The sequence below is a fragment of the Nilaparvata lugens genome, chromosome 8 (assembly GCF_014356525.2).
Source record: "Nilaparvata lugens isolate BPH chromosome 8, ASM1435652v1, whole genome shotgun sequence".
Lineage (NCBI taxonomy): Eukaryota > Metazoa > Arthropoda > Insecta > Hemiptera > Delphacidae > Nilaparvata > Nilaparvata lugens.
The window spans coordinates 20,512,773-20,534,151 of record NC_052511.1 but is presented as its reverse complement, the minus strand read 5'-3'; the positions used below and the strand labels follow the sequence as shown (position 1 = coordinate 20,534,151).

General features: G+C 36.0%; 1 protein-coding gene across 1 annotated transcript in view; it reads left to right on the top strand.

The window, feature by feature from the left end:
* Nucleotides 1-21,379, top strand: part of LOC111050682 (allatostatin-A receptor) — a 383,615-nt gene that overhangs the window by 212,905 nt on the left and 149,331 nt on the right. Inside the window, exon 3 of the mRNA XM_039434209.1 lies at nt 11,189-11,386. Within this exon, the coding sequence (XP_039290143.1) occupies nt 11,189-11,386 (198 nt within the window). The remainder of the gene's footprint in view (nt 1-11,188; nt 11,387-21,379) is intronic.

Sequence of the window (21,379 nt, the reverse complement as noted above, 5' to 3'; positions counted from 1 at the left end):
CAATAACTTGTTGCAGTGCTCTTCTATAACATGGGCATTTTGCGTCATTGGCTTTATGATTAGCTGGCTTATTATTCTTTTTACAATTTACACAAGTTGGAATTTCCTTTTCGGAAGGGCAGTTTTTGGAATTATGTCCTATAACTGAACAGTGCCCGCAGACATCCTGTTCTTTTTTACAATGCTTCATCACGTGATTAAACCCATGGCACCGGAAGCATCTCTGAGCTACAGTATAGTCGCTGGCTTTGCAGCATGTAAAGTCGATAAACAGCTTTACCTTGTTAATTATCAGCTTCCTTATTTCAGGATCGCATTCAAACACCCAATGAAGGGTATCTTTATCTCTTGGGCCTAACTTGAATGATGGGACGCAGCCTTTGACAAAATCTTCTTTTTGGATTCCAGAGTTATAGAAATTCTTTTCATAGATGATCTCTGACAGCTCCTCTTTATTTAAATCTGATGGGACATCGTACAAGATTATCCTTGGCTTCTTGTTTGCAGGCTCCGTGATTTTTATCCCTCCTTTTTGTAAGCTTTTGTTTGTTAGTATTTTTTTCTTATCATCCAATGTATCCAGAACAATAAGAAGGCCGCCGCCTCGAACATTAACAGTTTTCTTCACTCTTATATTTTCTTTCTTTGGAATGTTTTCCTTCAGACTTTTCCTTATTTTTTCACTACTCTGCTTCTCATTATCTCCTACCAATTCCAATTTTGTAGGTTTTAGAAGAAGTACATGCTCTTTAGGTTGGATTCTTCTTACGTTTCCTATTTTTTCTGCTGTTGATGCCTTCTTTGGTAACTTAATCACTTCAGCAAAACTGGGTGGTTTATTACTGATTTCCTGCATTTTTTTATTTAAGCTGACTATTGTTTCTTCTAACTTTGGCGCACCTGAATTGAGATTTTCTGTCAACTGACTGATAGTAATAGCCCTTGTTTCGATTCTAACGACAGATTCCGTTGTTTCAACTAACATCTCTGAAAATCTATCATAATCTACTCTTAAAAGTTTCTTTCTCTCATATTCAACTGCAGCCCATTTTTTAAAATCCAAGAGTTTATTATATAGTTCCTCAATATCCTTTTTGAATTCATTGGCCATAACTTCACTTATAGTATTCATATTATTACCTTTTTGCAGCTCCACCTCCTGGTCCTGTTTTTGTTGTTGAAACGCCTCTCCTTCTTCTTTCTCCTCCTCTTCTTCATTTTTTTAAGCAATCCCATAGTTCGTTCTATCAATAACTTGTTGCAGTGCTCTTCTATAACATGGGCATTTTGCGTCATTGGCTTTATGATTAGCTGGCTTATTATTCTTTTTACAATTTACACAAGTTGGAATTTCCTTTTCGGAAGGGCAGTTTTTGGAATTATGTCCTATAACTGAACAGTGCCCGCAGACATCCTGTTCTTTTTTACAATGCTTCATCACGTGATTAAACCCATGGCACCGGAAGCATCTCTGAGCTACAGTATAGTCGCTGGCTTTGCAGCATGTAAAGTCGATAAACAGCTTTACCTTGTTAATTATCAGCTTCCTTATTTCAGGATCGCATTCAAACACCCAATGAAGGGTATCTTTATCTCTTGGGCCTAACTTGAATGATGGGACGCAGCCTTTGACAAAATCTTCTTTTTGGATTCCAGAGTTATAGAAATTCTTTTCATAGATGATCTCTGACAGCTCCTCTTTATTTAAATCTGATGGGACATCGTACAAGATTATCCTTGGCTTCTTGTTTGCAGGCTCCGTGATTTTTATCCCTCCTTTTTGTAAGCTTTTGTTTGTTAGTATTTTTTCTTATCATCCAATGTATCCAGAACAATAAGAAGGCCGCCGCCTCGAACATTAACAGTTTTCTTCACTCTTATATTTTCTTTCTTTGGAATGTTTTCCTTCAGACTTTTCCTTATTTTTTCACTACTCTGCTTCTCATTATCTCCTACCAATTCCAATTTTGTAGGTTTTAGAAGAAGTACATGCTCTTTAGGTTGGATTCTTCTTACGTTTCCTATTTTTTCTGCTGTTGATGCCTTCTTTGGTAACTTAATCACTTCAGCAAAACTGGGTGGTTTATTACTGATTTCCTGCATTTTTTTATTTAAGCTGACTATTGTTTCTTCTAACTTTGGCGCACCTGAATTGAGATTTTCTGTCAACTGACTGATAGTAATAGCCCTTGTTTCGATTCTAACGACAGATTCCGTTGTTTCAACTAACATCTCTGAAAATCTATCATAATCTACTCTTAAAAGTTTCTTTCTCTCATATTCAACTGCAGCCCATTTTTTAAAATCCAAGAGTTTATTATATAGTTCCTCAATATCCTTTTTGAATTCATTGGCCATAACTTCACTTATAGTATTCATATTATTACCTTTTTGCAGCTCCACCTCCTGGTCCTGTTGAGTAAGAGAGGAATATACTGAGAGATAGTTTGAGAGCCAGAGAGATAGTAAGAAAGTAAGAAAGAGGGAGAAGGGAGTGTGAAGAGAGAAATAAACATAGATAGATAGAGAGTGATAGGTAAATAGTTTGAGAGCCCAAAAGAGAGGAAGGAAAAGAGGGAGAAAGGAAATATGAAAAGAGAAATAACCATAAATAGATAGAGAGGAATGGATAAATAGTTTGAGAGCCCAAAAAAGAGGAAGGAAGAGAGGGAGAAAGGAAATGTGAAAAGAGAAATAACCATAAATAGATAGAGAGGAATGGATAAATAGTTTGAGAGCCCAAAACAGAGGAAGGGAGAGAGGGAGAATGGAAATGTGAAAAGAGAAATAACCATAAATAGATAGAGAGGAATGGATGAATAGTTTGAGAGCTCAAAAGAGAGGAAGGAAAAGAGGGAGAAAGGAAGTGTCACACAGTGATTATCACCAAGGCAGAGAAATAGAACGAGAGAGTAAGGAGTAGATGGAAACAGTTTGTAAGACAAAAGTATAATTGAAATGTCTGCAACACCATCAATGGGATTCACCATCTAAAGAGAGAGAAGGAGAGAGAGTGAGAGAGAGAGTTAGAGAGAGAGAGAGAGAGAGAGAGAGGAGAGAGAGAGAGAGAGAGAGAGAGAGGAGAGAGAGAGAGAGGAGAGAGAGAGAGAGGAGAGAGAGAGAGAGAGGAGAGAGAGAGAGAGAGGAGAGAGAGAGAGAGGAGAGAGAGAGAGAGGAGAGAGAGAGAGAGGAGAGAGAGAGAGAGAGAGAGGAGAGAGAGAGAGAGAGAGGAGAGAGAGAGAGAGAGAGGAGAGAGAGAGAGAGGAGAGAGAGAGAGAGAGAGAGAGAGAGAGAGAGAGAGAGGAGAGAGAGAGAGAGAGAGAGAGAGAGAGAGAGAGGAGAGAGAGAGAGAGAGGAGAGAGAGAGAGAGAGAGAGAGAGAGAGAGAGAGAGAGAGAGAGAGAGGAGAGAGAGAGAGAGGAGAGAGAGAGAGAGAGAGAGAGGAGAGAGAGAGAGAGAGGAGAGAGAGAGAGAGGAGAGAGAGAGAGAGGAGAGAGAGAGAGAGGAGAGAGAGAGAGAGAGAGGAGAGAGAGAGAGAGAGAGAGAGGAGAGAGAGAGAGAGAGAGAGAGAGAGAGAGAGAGAGAGAGAGAGAGAGAGAGAGAGAGAGAGAGAGAGAGAGAGAGGAGAGAGAGAGAGAGAGAGAGGAGAGAGAGAGAGAGAGAGAGAGAGAGGAGAGAGAGAGAGAGAGAGAGAGAGAGAGAGAGAGGAGAGAGAGAGAGAGAGGAGAGAGAGAGAGAGAGGAGAGAGAGAGAGAGAGAGGAGAGAGAGAGAGAGAGAGGAGAGAGAGAGAGAGAGAGAGGAGAGAGAGAGAGAGGAGAGAGAGAGAGAGAGAGAGAGAGAGAGGAGAGAGAGAGAGAGAGGAGAGAGAGAGAGAGGAGAGAGAGAGAGAGAGAGAGAGAGGAGAGAGAGAGAGAGAGAGGAGAGAGAGAGAGAGAGAGAGGAGAGAGAGAGAGAGAGAGAGAGAGAGAGAGAGAGGAGAGAGAGAGAGAGGAGAGAGAGAGAGAGAGAGAGGAGAGAGAGAGAGAGAGGAGAGAGAGAGAGAGGAGAGAGAGAGAGAGGAGAGAGAGAGAGAGGAGAGAGAGAGAGAGAGAGGAGAGAGAGAGAGAGGAGAGAGAGAGAGAGGAGAGAGAGAGAGAGGAGAGAGAGAGAGAGGAGAGAGAGAGAGAGAGAGAGAGAGAGAGAGAGGAGAGAGAGAGAGAGAGAGAGAGAGAGGAGAGAGAGAGAGAGAGAGAGAGAGAGAGGAGAGAGAGAGAGAGGAGAGAGAGAGAGAGAGAGAGGAGAGAGAGAGAGAGGAGAGAGAGAGAGAGAGAGAGAGAGAGAGGAGAGAGAGAGAGAGAGAGGAGAGAGAGAGAGAGAGAGGAGAGAGAGAGAGAGAGAGAGGAGAGAGAGAGAGAGGAGAGAGAGAGAGAGAGGAGAGAGAGAGAGAGAGGAGAGAGAGAGAGAGAGAGAGAGGAGAGATTCCCTATTCTTTTCCTTCTTCTTCATCCTTCCTCTGCTGGCATATCCTCCTCCGTTTTTGTCTTCTGATCCACTTCAGCTCCTTGTGAATCTCGTTTTCCCTTCCGCACCAACGTATCCACTCTCACCTCCTCATCTTTTCATCTTCTTCCATTCTCTTCCTTTTTTCTTCTGTCTTATTTCTCCTTTCTTCTTCCTTCCTCTTTATTTCTTCCTTCTTTCTTCGTTCTCCTTTATTCTTTTTTCTTTCGTCTTTTTTCTTTCTACTTTCTCCTTTCACCATTCTCTTCCGTTTCCCTGTACTGTTACTAGTTCGATCATTATTCTCTTTCTCCTGTTACTCTTCTCCAGTCACATTTTCCATTCTTCTGCATTGTTTATTATTTTTCCTTTCATCTACTTCACGCTCTCCATATTCCATTGTTCATTCCACCTTCCCACCTATCTAAACTCATTATTCTGTCTCTTATTTAGCATTTAGTAATGGAGGATCGGATCATGAGCCTCACAGAAGTCCAAAAGGCTCAAACCAAAAATGTCAGATAGTGATGCAAGCTTTGGTAACATTTTGAGTTGCATAAATGCAGCAGCACCAGAGCTACTAGAAACCTTTTTATACTGTGATTTCTTTGCTTTTAGTAATATTTCAACTATCGTGAGATTTGCACATCAATCGGATCCAACTAACTTTATATTGGTAGTCAAACTTTGATAATAATATTTTATTGAGAAACTATTCGATAGATAGGTTCTATCAAGAAGTTTGCTTATTTGAGTACTATTCTCCTCACTTCAATATTCATTAAAATACCATCCACTATCATCCGAACTAGTTAACAAGTTTGCTTGTTACGAGATGAACTTATTCAGGAATTTGGAGCTGTTTGCTCACATTTGCTGAACCCTTCAAATTTTCTACTTTTCATATCATGAACAGGAAATGAATGTAAAATTTCACTATCCACGTGCTTCTCTCGACTATCAATATTTAAGAGGTTAAAAGTATTCAAACTACCCCATGTCAATAAAATCTCAGCACTGAGTCTATAGTTCGAACTTAACATAGATGTAACACATTTTATGGCAGTTCTTGTCTTGAACTTATAACTGCATTCAAGTTCCGCACAAAATCACATTCGATTCGACTTGAACGTTTACAAAACTTATGTTACTTACGCTGGATTAGGTGGATTTTCTCCGTTTTTATAGATCGTAAAGCTGGTAGAAATCAACTGTTGCCGCGAACAGAGTTTACCTCAAGTGCATCGTAAACTAACATTATTGCCAGAATAATGCTTGTGTTGTGTGCTGTTATGATTTGATGGCTCTCAGCGCTGGATGGACCGACCCATCAGTCAACTATTGTCTCATACGGAATTGATGATTCTCGAAAAGTAGTGATCTTCAAAATCATGCTTCAACGAATAAGCTTCATTGAATGCCTGGGAGATCGATGAATGAGGCTCAATAATATTTAACTATCTCATACTATTCATCAATTAGCTCATAAAAAAGTTCTCCAATGGAGATACATTGTTTTAACAACTGATCAGCAGAATTACACTAGCTATATCAATTCTGTTATTCCCACCACATTTATCAAGCATACAGTAGGTCCTGATCTTCAAAGGGTTCTCATTACAGATTTCCCAATGTTTGATGATGAGTAAAGTACCTTAAATAAATTCTAGGTACATTGATATGAGTGAATCTAGTTTTTTCATAGTTTAAAAATCATAAATAAATAACCTAAACCAATACTATTTCCTCGGACCTGGTGTAGTCTCAACTCAAATCAATATGCGGCATTATTCACATTCAAGTTCATGATTCCTACGAATTGTGAAAAAAAAATCTAACATGGATAGAATTCCTTGAAAGTATATAAAATAGCGTTTTGTTAATGACATACAATATCGCTTGATTTACAGTAATTGATCTCAAACAGGATGTTATGAAGAATTGGTTGAAAATAATTCTTTATTCAAAATACAACATCGGAATCACCAAAATTCACTGATACACCAATAGTTTTATGTTAAGAGACCAAGCAAGATCTGTTGATATAGAAACAACTGTATGTAGATATTTTTGAAGAACAGAACCAAGTATGATTCAGTTATTGATGATGATATTCCATTGAAAATTTGTGCACAATGGTGAATTACTAGAACTTGATTCATATCGTTAAAATTTGATTCAATATCAGCAGCCAAGAAAGGGCTAACATAATATTTCAAGTGAGATGAATCAGGAATATACAATTAAGAACAAGCAGCGCTGATGAATGGTATTAGAAAAGTACACGTGTGTCACTCTCTCGACTTCAAGTCAGTTCATATAACTCAAGCAACACTCCCTTTCAAACACCATAGATATAGAAAATTTTAAAGAATAAACCAACAACGAAAGCTACAGCTACACCACGTGCATTCAAATGCACTGAAAATACTGAATTATCCCAGACCTTGTTTCCCATATACTATCCAATTTCCTTCACGACATGCTCAACTGTGGAGCAAGCTATGAAATATTCAAGAGAGGTTTATTCCAAACAACTGACTCATATTTCCCACAACAATATATTGTGAATGTCTAATAAATTTATATTCACTAGGTACTGATACTTCCAAGAGAATATATACAGTGTATTCTATGGAATGTATTCACGTGGCAAAGATACTTCTATAAGAACTCCAATTCACATATATATGTATACATCAAGAAGAACAAGGTACAGTTTCTCCCATAAGAATTTGTATTGACAAGAATATATCCATATAAAGTAGATATTATATAGACAATATTTGAAGGTTTGAGGGATCATAATTTATATTCCTGGGAAAGCACAGATTCCGAAAGCCATACGAAACAAACGAAAATTTGAATCCTTTTACTTGTTCAAACTCTGTGGGAATTCCAGCTATAACGAAATGGTCGGCGGACTGAATACTCGCTTAATGAAGTTCAAAGAATATTCTGTAAACATTTTCATCATTCGACAGCGATGGTTGAGTCTTTTCGCAGCCACTGCTACGGAATAAACCTGATGAAATGGGCCTCTTCATCAAGGTTTCATTCAGAGGGAAATGCGAGTATCTCAGTCGGTAGCACAATAATGAATTTGGAGATGGACTTCTGAAATAAGGATCGAGTTTAACATTTGTGGTTCGTCAAATCTAATCAAATATTGTCGCCCCTTGAATACTTCATGAGAGAACATGCTGATGAGGAGGGAAACTTGACAAGATGAAGAAAAACAAGAGAGTTAGGAAAATGGAAAGGAACAGACATGGCATTTGAAAATAGATCACTTTTTGAATTTCAATTCAGATCGATATCATTCTGACAGAAATGTATTATTCCGTTTTAGTTTATATTTACCTCATTTTGAATATAACGTGCTGTTAAACACGTTCGATCACCAACATTTCTTCCCCAGTAAAGTACCTATTTCATCAAATTAAACTGAACAAAAGTAAAATAGTATGAAACTTCACCTGAATCCAAATAATCATCTCTGCGATGATCGCCCATGCATTCTCTATCTTGTACAAAAATCAACTCTAAAATAAATTGACCAGTGTGATAGCGCAAGAGAATCTCTGTCAACGACAGTAACCATAAATAATGATGAATCGATTTTAATGAACCTTTCAAATATGCAATATTGCATCAAACGAGCATATTGCATAGTGGATCAAACGAGCTACCTCTTTTAGAAGATACACAAATAATTTGATATGCTTGTCAACACCAATGATGGGATTTCATCCAAACTGACAACACTTCTTATGAAAACATCTATGCTTCGCATCAAATCAATCCTGATAGTTTGGAGCAGTGAGGTTAGAATGTAATTTATTATATATAATTTACATTCTATACTCTCTGGTTTGGAGTGGATCTCACAATAACTGAAAATGGAAAACATTACTCGATGAATCATCATTCAAAATCACATTCGTCAATCTGCAACCAAACAAAAGAGCCAAACTCGTTTCAAAATGAATGGAAAAGCAACTAACTATAGTGAGTTTCACTGTCAGCTATCTGATTCAACCAATGCTGACAGATTGTGATGAATCTCATCATATGAACGTCAACTGATCGGAATCTATCGGATGGAATTTCATTCTTCTCTTCCATTACATCAACATGATATTGTCTAATTTGGCTGACAGCTGCGCTTCATAACGGAAATTCGATTTCTAGCGAAAAGTCGATGCAAATTTTTCCATGCGATAGGAAAGTATTGTGTTGGAGAATATGAGGATGTCTCCAACTTTAGACAAGAATATGGCACATTAAGGTACAATAGGGTAGAATATGATACCATGTATGGCATATAATGGTACATCCGGTATGAGTGAATGTGTGACATGATTCAGCCTGACAACAAGATTGGGTCTGATTGAATCAAAAATGTCATCTAGAATTTTCTGAAAGGGATATTCATCTTATTTCAGGAGTGAATAGGGTGATCTCTTATTCTACTTTTCACAGTGGCAGCTCTAGGTATCTCACTTTTGTGAGCATAATGTGGAATACAGTCATTCTAATCAAAATGATAGACACTTTCAAATATTTCATTCTCATCTTTGATATCCAAGTCTATCAATATTATAGTTATAATACTACAATATTATGATTGGTCTTCAAGAATATAATATACAATCATAATCCACTCACTTTTCAATCGAATAAATTTTGTACGGTATATTCGATGTATTCACGAATAAGTAGATAAGAATCATAAGGACATATCAATGATGATGTGACACCGTCAAGAGCATTGGCACTCACAACTTACAACTGTGAGTTTGATGGCTAACAATGAGTTATTGAATATGTTGATCTCTACAATATAATGAATCAAAAGATACTATTCATTTTACGGTAATTTAAATACATGGGATATGAATTTAATCTATGAATTATCTGTTGATGAGTATCCTCCATCTCAACATTTCATTTACAGGAACATTGTGTTTCAATTGCATTGGAGATGTACTACTGCAGCAGAAATCTGTAATTTGAAATGGAAATATGGTTAATGAATTGAAGAGTTTCACATAGTATGAATTTATTTATTATTTTATTTTATTTATTTACAATGCAAAAATGACGCTAATGTAATAACATTGGTAGATAAATAATAAGGTAGTCCTTGTGCTATTTTTCTTTCAAATTTATAGGTAACAAAGTCCAAGATAAGGTTAGAATTTCACGTGAACAATTTTTATAAAATTTTGGTTCAAAATAAACATTAAAACTATAAATTTTGAATTTAGATGGCTTATATTGATAAATTAATTAGAAATATTCCACTCAATTACCACTTTTAACGAATAGGCTAATATAAATAATAAATGCTTCTCATAACCAGATTTGGTTAGTGAAACCATTCGTACGAAATATAATCCTGAGTGATCTGTTGTTAATGAAAGAAATGTAGAAATAATCTTGGAACACAATAAACTATATCACGTCCACTTTTGTTTCACCAAAACACAACTAGTTCCAACTCTTCAAAAGCTATTTTCAAGACTATAAATAGTACATGTTACACTTGAAGATGTGAAACTAGTTGTGTTTTATTGAAATAAAAGGGACCTCGATAATTATATTCTATCGGGTTTTAACATACTAACAATATCCCTAAAGAGGGGAGTGAGTATTAAAAATAATCTCTGCAATCTAAACATCCATGCTCAATTTTGCATCTATGCTTAATCAATCATGCTCAATTTTTTATCCAATAATTTATTAATTACTGTTACATTCCTTGAAGAGCAAAATACACTTTTCCACCCTATCTATGCTTAGCTTTGCATATATGATCAATCCTTCATGCTTAATTTTTTATCCATTGATTTATGAATTAAAGTCACATTCGTGAATTACTGTAACGTTGATTTATGAATTACTGTCACATTCGTGAATTACTGTAACGTTGATTATGAATTACTGTCCATTCGTGAATTACTTAACGTTGATTTATGAATTACTGTCCATTCGTGAATTACTGTAACGTTGATTTATGAATTACTGTCACATTCGTGAATTACTGTAACGTTGATTTATGAATTACTGTCACATTCGTGAATTACTGTAACGTTGATTTATGAATTACTGTCACATTCGTGAATTACTGTAACGTTGATTTATGAATTACTGTCACATTCGTGAATTACTGTAACGTTGATTTATGAATTACTGTCACATTCGTGAATACTGTAACGTTGATTATGAATTACTGTCCATTCGTGAATTACTGTACGTTGATTTATGAATTACTGTCATATTCGTGAATTACTGTACGTTGATTTATGAATTTATGTCACATTCGTGAATACTGTAACGTTGATTTATGAATTACTGTCACATTCGTGGATTACTTTAACGTTGGTTTATGAATTACTGTCATATTCGTGAATTACTGTAACGTTGATTTATGATTACTGTCACATTCGTGAATTACTGTGACGTTGATTTATGAATACTGTCACATTCGTGGATTACTGTAACGTTGATTTATGATTACTGTCACATTCGTGAATTACTGTAACGTTGATTTATGAATTACTGTCACATTCGTGAATTACTGTAACGTTGATTTATGAATTACTGTCACATTCGTGAATTTATTACTGTAACGAATATCAAAATACACCGTTTCGTCCTTCGAAGAGTACAACTTATTCATTGTATTTTGCATTTTTCACAGATCACGTTCTTCACGACATCGTACGTGGTTCCGCTGGCACTGATCTGCGGCCTGTACCTGTGCATGATCATGCGTCTGTGGCGCGGCGTGGCGCCCGGCGGCCATTGCTCGGCCGAGAGCCGACGTGGCAAGAAGCGCGTCACCAGGATGGTTGTCGTCGTCGTCGCAATATTCGCCATCTGCTGGTGTCCCATACAGGTCAGTGCACATTTCATCACACAATATTCAATGTAAACATTACATACTCGTCCTTGAGGTACTCTGGTTGACTGGTTAATTGACCGAGCGAAGTGAGGTCTAAGATTCAAGTCGACGGTTTGGCATTTCTCTTAATGTTTAAATGTTTATATGTTTATATGTTGCGCATTTACGGCGAAACGCGGTAATAGATTTTCATGAAATATGACAGGTATGTTCCTTCTCTAATTGCGCGTCGACGAATTTACAAGGTTTTTGGAAATTTTGCATTCCAAGGATAATATAAAAGGAAAAAGGAGCCAATATCAGAGTAAAAATCAGACTATAGAATATTATTGATCATAAACCAGCTGACAAGTGATTCCACAGATGTGTGGAGAAGCCAGTCTATTGATGTATTTCCATAAGGTCTATAGTTTCATAAGTTTCACAAGTATAAGGTACTTGTGGATGAGAATACTGCGTGAGGTCTACTGTTCAAAGAACTACTAGTAGTACTGAATCGTTAAATAACAGTGCGTCAGTCAGTCTAACTGGCCTCTTCAGTCTCCAGTGGCTGTCGACGTATGATTACATGGGAAAAGTAACTGGTATCAAAGACAATAATCTAGGTATCGTCTTAGCTAATCGAATTAAATCTAATCTAAGTTAATCTAATCTAATCTAATCTCAAAGCTGATTGTCTTACTAATTCATCGGTATCTTTATCCTATGCTGGTATACATTGTCTGGATACGCTGACTGGCTGCGTGTGAATATTACTGAATGAATCATTCAAATCACTTTAACGTTGGTTTATGAATTACTGTCACATTCGTGAATTACTGTAACGTTGATTTATGAATTACTGTCACATTCGTGAATTACTGTAACGTTGATTTATGAATTACTGTCACATTCGTGAATTACTTTAACGTTGATTTATGAATTACTGTCACATTCGTGGATTACTGTAACGTTGATTTATGAATTACTGTCACATTCGTGAATTACTTTAACGTTGGTTTATGAATTACTGTCACATTCGTGAATTACTGTAACGTTGATTTATGAATTACTGTCACATTCGTGAATTACTGTAACGAATAACAAAATACACCGTTTCATCCTCTGAGAGTACAACTTATTCATTGTATTTCTCCTTTTTCACAGATCACGTTCTTCACGACATCGTACGTGGTTCCGCTGGCACTGATCTGCGGCCTGTACCTGTGCATGATCATGCGTCTGTGGCGTGGCGTGGCGCCCGGCGGCCATTGCTCGGCCGAGAGCCGACGTGGCAAGAAGCGCGTCACCAGGATGGTTGTCGTCGTCGTCGCCATATTCGCCATCTGCTGGTGTCCCATACAGGTCAGTGTGCACGTAATCACACACAACATATTTATTTATTTATTTATTCTTGGACAGAATCACAAATCAATATGATTAGGAAGGAAGAACAGGCTTGGCTCAAATTTATTCCATTCCCAAATTTTGATAAATTAATAAAATGTCCAAAAAATAGGTTAAATTTCTACTGTAAAACGTTGTATATTTGATGTATACATTACATACTCGTCCTTGAGGTGACTGGATGACTGGTTAATAGTACTGGATCGTTAAATAACAGTGTGTCAATCAGTCTAACTGGCCTCTTCAGTCTCCAATGGCTGTCGAGGTATGATTACACGGGAATAGTAACTGGTATCAGAGACAAATAATCTAGGTATCGTCTTAGCTAATCGAATTAAATCTAATCTAAGTTAATCTAATCTAATCTCAAAGCTTACTAATTGATCGGTATCTTTATTCTATGCTGGTATGCATTGTCTGGATATGCTGACTGGCCGTGTGTAAATATTACTGAATGAATCATTCAAATCACTTCTTGTTAGTCTGGTTACACACTCATCGATTTATGGACGTTCGAATTTCTGCCTCCTCGAAAATTCTATTAAACATAATTTGGTAAACAGATGATATTAATTTGGTAGATTTCATAAGAACGGAAAACCAAACGTCCAAGAATCGATGTGTCTGTAACTGGCATGAGACTGACATTTGGCTAAAGTGTACGTCCAGTGCCAAAATACCTGTCATCAAATTTCTGGTTGGGATCGATCTAGTATGTTATTTTGAGCACAAAATCACAAAAATAAAACTGCAGTCAAGATCAAAGTAGCACAATTCCACATGCATTAATTCAACCTATAGATAGCAGCCATAAGTAGCTAAGGTTAGGAAAAGCTTTAGGTTAGAATAATTTTGGTTAGTGAAGCTTAGGTTAGGAAAACTTAGATTGGGAATATCATAATTTGATGATCTCGATAATCAAAATGGCTGCTACTTATAGGTTAAATGCATGTAAAATTGAGCTACTTTGAACTACTTAGTTTATTTCAAAAACAATAGTGACCGCCGTTGAATTTTTGTGATTTTGTGCTCAAAATAACATACTAAATCGATCCCAACCAAAAATTTGATGACAGGTATAATGGCACAGGACGTACACTTACACCCTTATACTATTCAATTGTATTTTAATTTAATTCATTGTGATACATTTTGTGATTCATTTGATGTATTATGTCAACCTTAAAAATTCAAAATCTTTAAATCATTATTCCTGGACCAAAAATCAAGTGACGAAGCAGTGAGTGGTATCATAACCTCAACCTTTGGACAACATTTACTTTTTATCAAAATTTTTGGAGAGAAATAGAACAGACATGGCAATGCCAAATTAGAAAATACCCATACAGTATTTGAAAAGTCATTCGCATTACCGTGTCATATTGAAGAACAGCGATTGCGATTAGCCGAAATCGAGAGCCAATATTTAATCGACAGCGGGAATTGCACAGCTCAGCGATTTTAATGCGATTAGAATCCGGTAGTCACAGCTTTTGCCGAACGGAGCCGATCTGCCGGCCAAATCATAATGAATAATTGCGCTCTGTTTGCCAAATACTAATCAATGGGAAACGATGATTGGCTAGTGGGCAATGGGATTGAGTGGGGATGAGAGGAATGAGAAAGAGGAAGGAGGAGGTGGAATACAAGAGAGAAAGAATGGAAGTAAGGGAATGAGTGGAAGCAAGAAATGAATGGGGAGAAAGAAATGAGAAGAAAAGTGGAGGGAATAATGACAGGATGAAAAGATAGAATAAGAAGTGGGTACGAACATTCCCGTATTCCATTGAAGGGGAAAGACAGAAAACAGGGGAACACAGGAATTGGGGTACAGGGTGAGAAACATTGGACAAGGAGAAGACATGATCAAACAACACGAAAAGTAACGGAATAAGACAGAACAAGAGAAAATAGGAATATGAGAGGAAATCGAGACAGAAAAAAAATTGATTCAGGGAAGGTATGTAAATAAATTGATAAATGACGGGAGTTGATTGAAAAAGAGGAAGAATTGAGAGAATAATAATATTGAGAGGAAACGGTGAACAGGAAAGGTAGGAGACGTAAACGGAAAAAGAAGTGAAAAGGAAACTAAAAAGAATCAAATAGAGATGAATGAACGAATAAGTAGACAGAAGATTACTAGAGGAAGAATGAGATTGTGAAAAAGGAACATGGAATGAATTGAGGAACGTTACAGGAAAATGATAAACTGAAAAAGTTTGATCTAGTGAGGAAGAAGAAGGATGAAAGGATCTAGATCCTCAGGTCAAATTTCAACCTCCAAAGAACATGCAAACAGAATACGAGAAATCGAAAAAAAATGACATGACCTTCCACTACTGCAATGCTAATCACTTCCATAACTATGTTTACACAGTTAAAATGGAAGACAACACTGCATGGTAATTGCACAAATAGACCAATAGACAAATGGCTGCTAATGGACTCAATTGGCATCCTAATAGCTAGCTGTTGATAAATCGAGACACTGACGGATAATTTCAGAGGAATAAGTGGAGGAGAGAGAGAATGGGGAGAATAATAGAAATCAAAAAATGGAGGAGAATATTAATAGATGAGAATGAAGGAGGCACTGATAACGTATGAAGGAGAAAAGAGGAAAACGGAAAGAAAAACAGGTATACTGGAGTGGTGGAGGAAGCTTGTAGATAAGAGAGTGTGATAAAGTGTAGTGTTTGAGAATTCGTCCTATGGAGAAAATGACAAAAAAGTAAAAGTGAATGGGATCAGAGAAAACAGTAATACAAAGAATCGATGTAATACAAACTTGAATGAAGTGAGTGAGAGAGAAATAAATTCCAAGTAAAAACATAAAAGAGGGAAAACAATGCTGAACATTTTAAGACAAAGAAGAAAGAGGATTGGATTAGAATATCACAAGAATACATGTGAAGAAGAGATACTGTGGAAATCAGTTTGCAAGTAGAATAGGGAATTAGTGAGAGTGTGAGAGAGTGAGAGAGAGTTTGACTAAGTGAGAGAGACCGAAAGTCAGCAAGAGATATTAATAATCAGGGAGGAAAACAGTGAAGAAGTGATCGATGTGAGAAAGAGAAAAGAATAATCAATGGAGAGAGACATCGAATAGAAAGAGGAAAGACGAGGAGAGAAGAGATGCGAGACGAGACTAGGATTTGATTAATCTGCTATTATTTTTCATCGGCTCCGCTGGCTACAATTATGGCGGTGGTGCGGCGACCATCAAAGTGCACAGTCATCAATTCTGGATAATTGACGCGAATGGCATCGATGTCTAATTGAATGGAACAGACGAGTTCCAAATTGAAATTGCCGCGTAATTTCCTGATGAGTCAAGGAGGTCTAATTAGATTGAAAAGTTCAATATTGCCAACAATTATAACATAATTGTTGTCTTATTTTTGAACGAAGACCTTGTTGTTACCGATAAGTAGATTAAAAAATGGATTTTTCTCAATCAAAATTGAAATGGGTCATTTCAAACTGCCTTTAGGCCACTTTCACACGATAGGAGACGTGCAACTTGAACACTGAACAGTTCACGTTTTTTTTTTGTCGAAGTACATTGAGTCCAATCGTGTCTTTCACATGGTGATCCCGAGCCAGGAACCTCCTTTTGTCACGTCTTTTCCCCTCGAGGCAAGCAGAAACCCGTTTGGATGGAGATACTAGCGGACACATCGCCGCTTTCACATGGTAATTATACGTCTCTCCAGTCCTCACTTTTTCTCAAAATCTATCTTTCTTGAGAATGAAGATAGAAAGATTCTGATTTCGGATTTGGATTCAGCGACCCCAAATTTTTCTAAACGTAAGTCTCGTTTTCGAAAATATCCGAAAACAATGAAGTTATGGCTGTTTTTAATAAAGCTTTCTATTATCATATAATCATACGGTAAAACGAACAGGTAACTGTACTATACAGTACGTACAGTATGTACTGTAGCTATTATAATACAACTTACTCTGTATTCGTGTAGGAAATTTCGTGGGATATTTATCTTGATATCTGAAAATACCCAAAAATAAGGGAGTAAGTAACATAACATCATATAATTATACGGTAAAACGAACAGGTACTGTACTATACAGTACGTATGTACTGTAGCTATTATAATACAACTTACTCTGTATTCGTGTAGGAAATTTGGTGGGATATTTATCTTGATTTCTGAGAATACCCAAAAATTAGGGAGTAAGATAACTTTGAAAAACCAACGTTTTCCTGCCGATTGACAAAACATATAAAAAAGTAGTCTAAGACATATTGTCTTAGACTAAAACGTGTAACAAATATCAGATCACTATTCAAGCTATCAAGCTTTTCATAAATTTATTCCTCTCCCCATGGCAATAGGTTTGCGCCCAACGTTTTCACTTGAACATTTCTGTGATAATTATTAAATTATGATAGAACATAATTATCGTATTGATCTTCTAAATCCAGTTACATGCACATCGATTCCCGTAAAATTGATTTTTACCGTTCCTATGAATTCTACCAGGTTCAGCGCAACTTGTTAAATAACATTATGTTTGATTCGAAAGAATTCATAAGAACGGCGAAAAATCGAACAACAAAATAGCTGAAGTTTGTGTCGACGGTATAGGCTGTCACGTGGTATTTTAGCACCACAAAATATTTTTGAAATGAACTATTGAACTTTAATAGAATTATAAAATGGAAAGGAAAGATAACCTAGTCAAAGAACCACTCAAGTAAAATCGAATGTTGTTAGTGATAAAGTAAAGTTGTTAGTAATCGTATTATCTAAAGCGATAAGAAAAAACATGTATAATTGTAATTCAACAATAATGAGGATCCATTGGCAGAATTAAAAATTATAAAGCGGCTTATTTATTATTGGCAGATCATAAAAATAAAAGTTTGCATGTACATTTGAGGTTAGAATTGTTTATTTACACTTTTAAATGAATCAATCGATCTAGGGCAAATCGATAGTTATTTGAATCAACACCTAACGAATCAGCTGATCGTTCGTTCAACCAGTATAAGTTGAATTATAAAGTCTACTCACAAAAGATGTATTATATACTAAGAAAGGTTTATGTAAATAAATAGGGACAACTAGTTATATCTATTACAATCTAAAAAAGCACGAAAATCAAGAGTATACAAACTCGTATAAAAAATTCAATATATGTTACATGATAGCATCGTATATCACGATTTATTTATTAGAATAGTTTAAGACAATCACTCCATATATTTATATAAAACTTTTTATTTATTTTTCTATAATAAAGTTGACGAAACCCTGAATCTGAAGTAACCAATTGTATTGAGTTTTGCTAAATTAAAAGCCAATTAGAAAGAGGCTTACAAATCGTTCAAGGAAGAGATAAAGTTTTTTTCTGAAAACCACTTCTTTCTGGCTTGTGATCTCGTTCTGAAAGGATGCACATGCAAATTAGGGTCTTCCTTCTTGTTAAATTTTAAAAAATTATCAAGCCAATCCCTCTTTTAAATGTGAACTATTTGTAATTAATGTTTATTTATCTGTGAACTCTGTTGTTTAAGAGTTCTTAATTGTAATCAATTCCCATAAATATATCTTTAATACGGAAAGAAATCTATAAGAAATCTGGACCATGCGCGAGCCCAGCTGAGACGAAAAGGACCTGCATAATTAATTAATTCTACAAGACCTCCAAGAACATCATTACTGTGAGTGTTTTGTTCAATGAGCTCGTTTTATAAAGGCCTTTCTTATTAGAGTTGGGGAATTAATCAAAGCGCTATATAAATAAAATCAGTCAAAGAAAAATTCGCAACGTGTTGAGTGCTATCATATAGTTTATAAGAACGCTTTATGAATTTTATTTGATTTATGTAGGAAGCTTACTTCCATGCATGGCACGGACTCATTAAAAACCCTGAGATTTTTTTTTTTTATTAATTTTAATAATTATTATTTGCTAATTGACCAAAGCATGTCCTATTAAATCTACAGACCGAACAGGTTTTAAAGTGTAGAATTCTGAATTGACTTGAAGTCCATGTATCAGTATTAAATACAAATTTATAATTTTTAAAGCTCACAAATGTGAATGCTATTAAACCTTGTGATAATTGTTAAACCGTTAAAGAATTTATTTAAAGAAAATTATAGATATAAGAATATTTTATATATATATTGTTTTATGGGAATATATTTTGTGTTTTATGTCAGCATACAAAAATCATAGAAGTTTATTTATCCTAATTCATCTCGTGATATACAGTTTGGGCTATCTCAGTACCAAGAAAAATATTCTGCAGCATATAAAATTAGTGAATCAATTAATATTGATCTTATTAAGAGCATTCAGTACTTATCATCCTTTGATGATAGTCATACTAGTCCGCCAGAAAAAGCACATTGATGATTATATTAATAAGGTTCCAGTTATTTAATATAAGGATCCAGAGAGCTTCAAGAACTGGCGTTGTAAGTTCTAAGGAATTTCAGAAGGATAAATTGGGTGATACCTGTATTCATGGCGAGCGTTTTAAGAATCAACTAGAAAAAACCATAGTTGGTCTTTATTATCCTCAATTGGATACATGGTTACTGATAATCAGTCATCAGCTATCTTTTTGACTTCCTTCTTGGTATTCTTCAAGAACTTCACAGAAGCAGCAGTAAGAATTATCAATCACCAGTCATTGAACCTTGTGGTGATCTATATACCTATATAAAAGCGAAATGGCACTCACTCACTGACTGACTGACTGACTGACTCACTCACTCACTCACTCACTCACTCACTCACTCGCATAACTAAAAATCTTCCGGACCAAAAACGTTCAAATTTGGTAGGTATGTTCATTGGCCCTTTAGAGGCGCACTAAGAAATCTTTTGGCAATATTTCAACTCTAAGGGTTGTTTTTAAGGGTTTAAAGTTTGTCTTTTAGCATGTATATTCTTCTTCTCCAAATCTCTTAATTATAATTGAAATTTCCATATCATATGTTACTATAGAACTATAATCTAGATAGAGTACCTCTTCGAAACAGTTGTTAACTGGCAACTAAATTAATAATTTTGTCAGGTTGGCATTAAGTTGAGTTGACTTTGTTAGGTTGGCAGCAAGTTGAAGATTTAAATGCATTTATCGCGGAACAATAATTGATTGGGCACTGCACTTCAATCCTGGGAGTATTATATTACTAGCCGTCAGGCTCGCTTCGCTCGCCATATCCGTTTAGCCAGACGTTTAGTTTAGTTTAGTTTTTTTGTTTAGTCTGAACCCCCGACTGGATTGTCCTAACATATGATAAAAATGCTCGAATGAAAAAATGCAGGCGAGCGAAGCGAGCCTGCTGATCTCATTCTTGGACGATCCAGTCGGGGGTCCAGGGGCGGAGCCCCCTGGCTGGACGGATATGGCGAGCGAAGCGAGCCTGACGGCTAGTTAATTATATTTGGAAAATTCATGTATCTACCACTGAGCTAGAGCTGCGGTTTGACCCAGCAATTTTGCGAGCCGGACGGCCTTAACTATTTGCGAATTTATTCGCAAATTAGGGACTTTAGCAACCGCTCTTATAAACATCAAGAACACCGTTTCATCTATAAAGGATTTACAATTTACCACTTTACAAGGCCTACGACATAGAAAGCAAAAGCTCGCGCTTGGTCCATAGTTCTACGACTGAGGATTCAGCTCAGCGACTAAAATCGACAAGCCATGATTATGTTAATCAATACTCATATAATAATACAAAGCATAGAACTGCTTTTCACTATGATACATGGTTTCCATTCTTAAATAAAAATAAAACGAGATTCCGGTGTCAAAAGCATCAAAGTCGCCAGGCTGGTCATTACTTTCTCAGTATGCATTATCCACTCAGCAGTTCTAATACAAACACAGACACCAGTTTCGTTTTAGTTGGAATGGAATGACATTTTTTATTCTTTCAGTTCCTATTATTATCATAGATCGATTCAGATCACCACAATGTTTATACTGTATGTTCATAATAGATTTTTCTGATTGTTGCAAAGAAATATTTACTGGTATTTTGGAGTTATATTCAACTATTTAAACGTGATAAATTAGATTGTTGAATGCCAATTGAAATTCAGTGAAGTTTACTTGTCCTTTTACTCGTATTTTATTGGGTGATGAGTGGAGATGATTTATGAGTTCATATTTGGATTCATCTTCTCGAAGTTTAATTTTTTTTCAACTTTAAAAAATTGAAAATGTTCATGTTTCAACTTTTTAGGTGTTTGAAAACTTCTTAAAACCTTTGCCTGTCTCTTCGTAAGGCAGGAGTATTGTTATCTTTTTATGTTAGTGGTAGGGAGTGTTGTGGTTTCACATCAACAATAAGTGATTGATTCTAATTTTTATTAAATAATAAGAAAACGCCAAAGGAATTGAAAAAACAAGGAATCGGTAGAAAAAACTTACAATAAATTAAATTAATATAATATTCAAATATACTCATAAGGCTTTAATCAGCATAGAGATCCTTTTGGATGTTTTTCTTGCCGTGTAACCGATTATTATTATTGACGTGACAACGTCTTATAAATTGGTTTGCCGGGTGACACTTAAAGAAACTGCGTTACATTCCCACG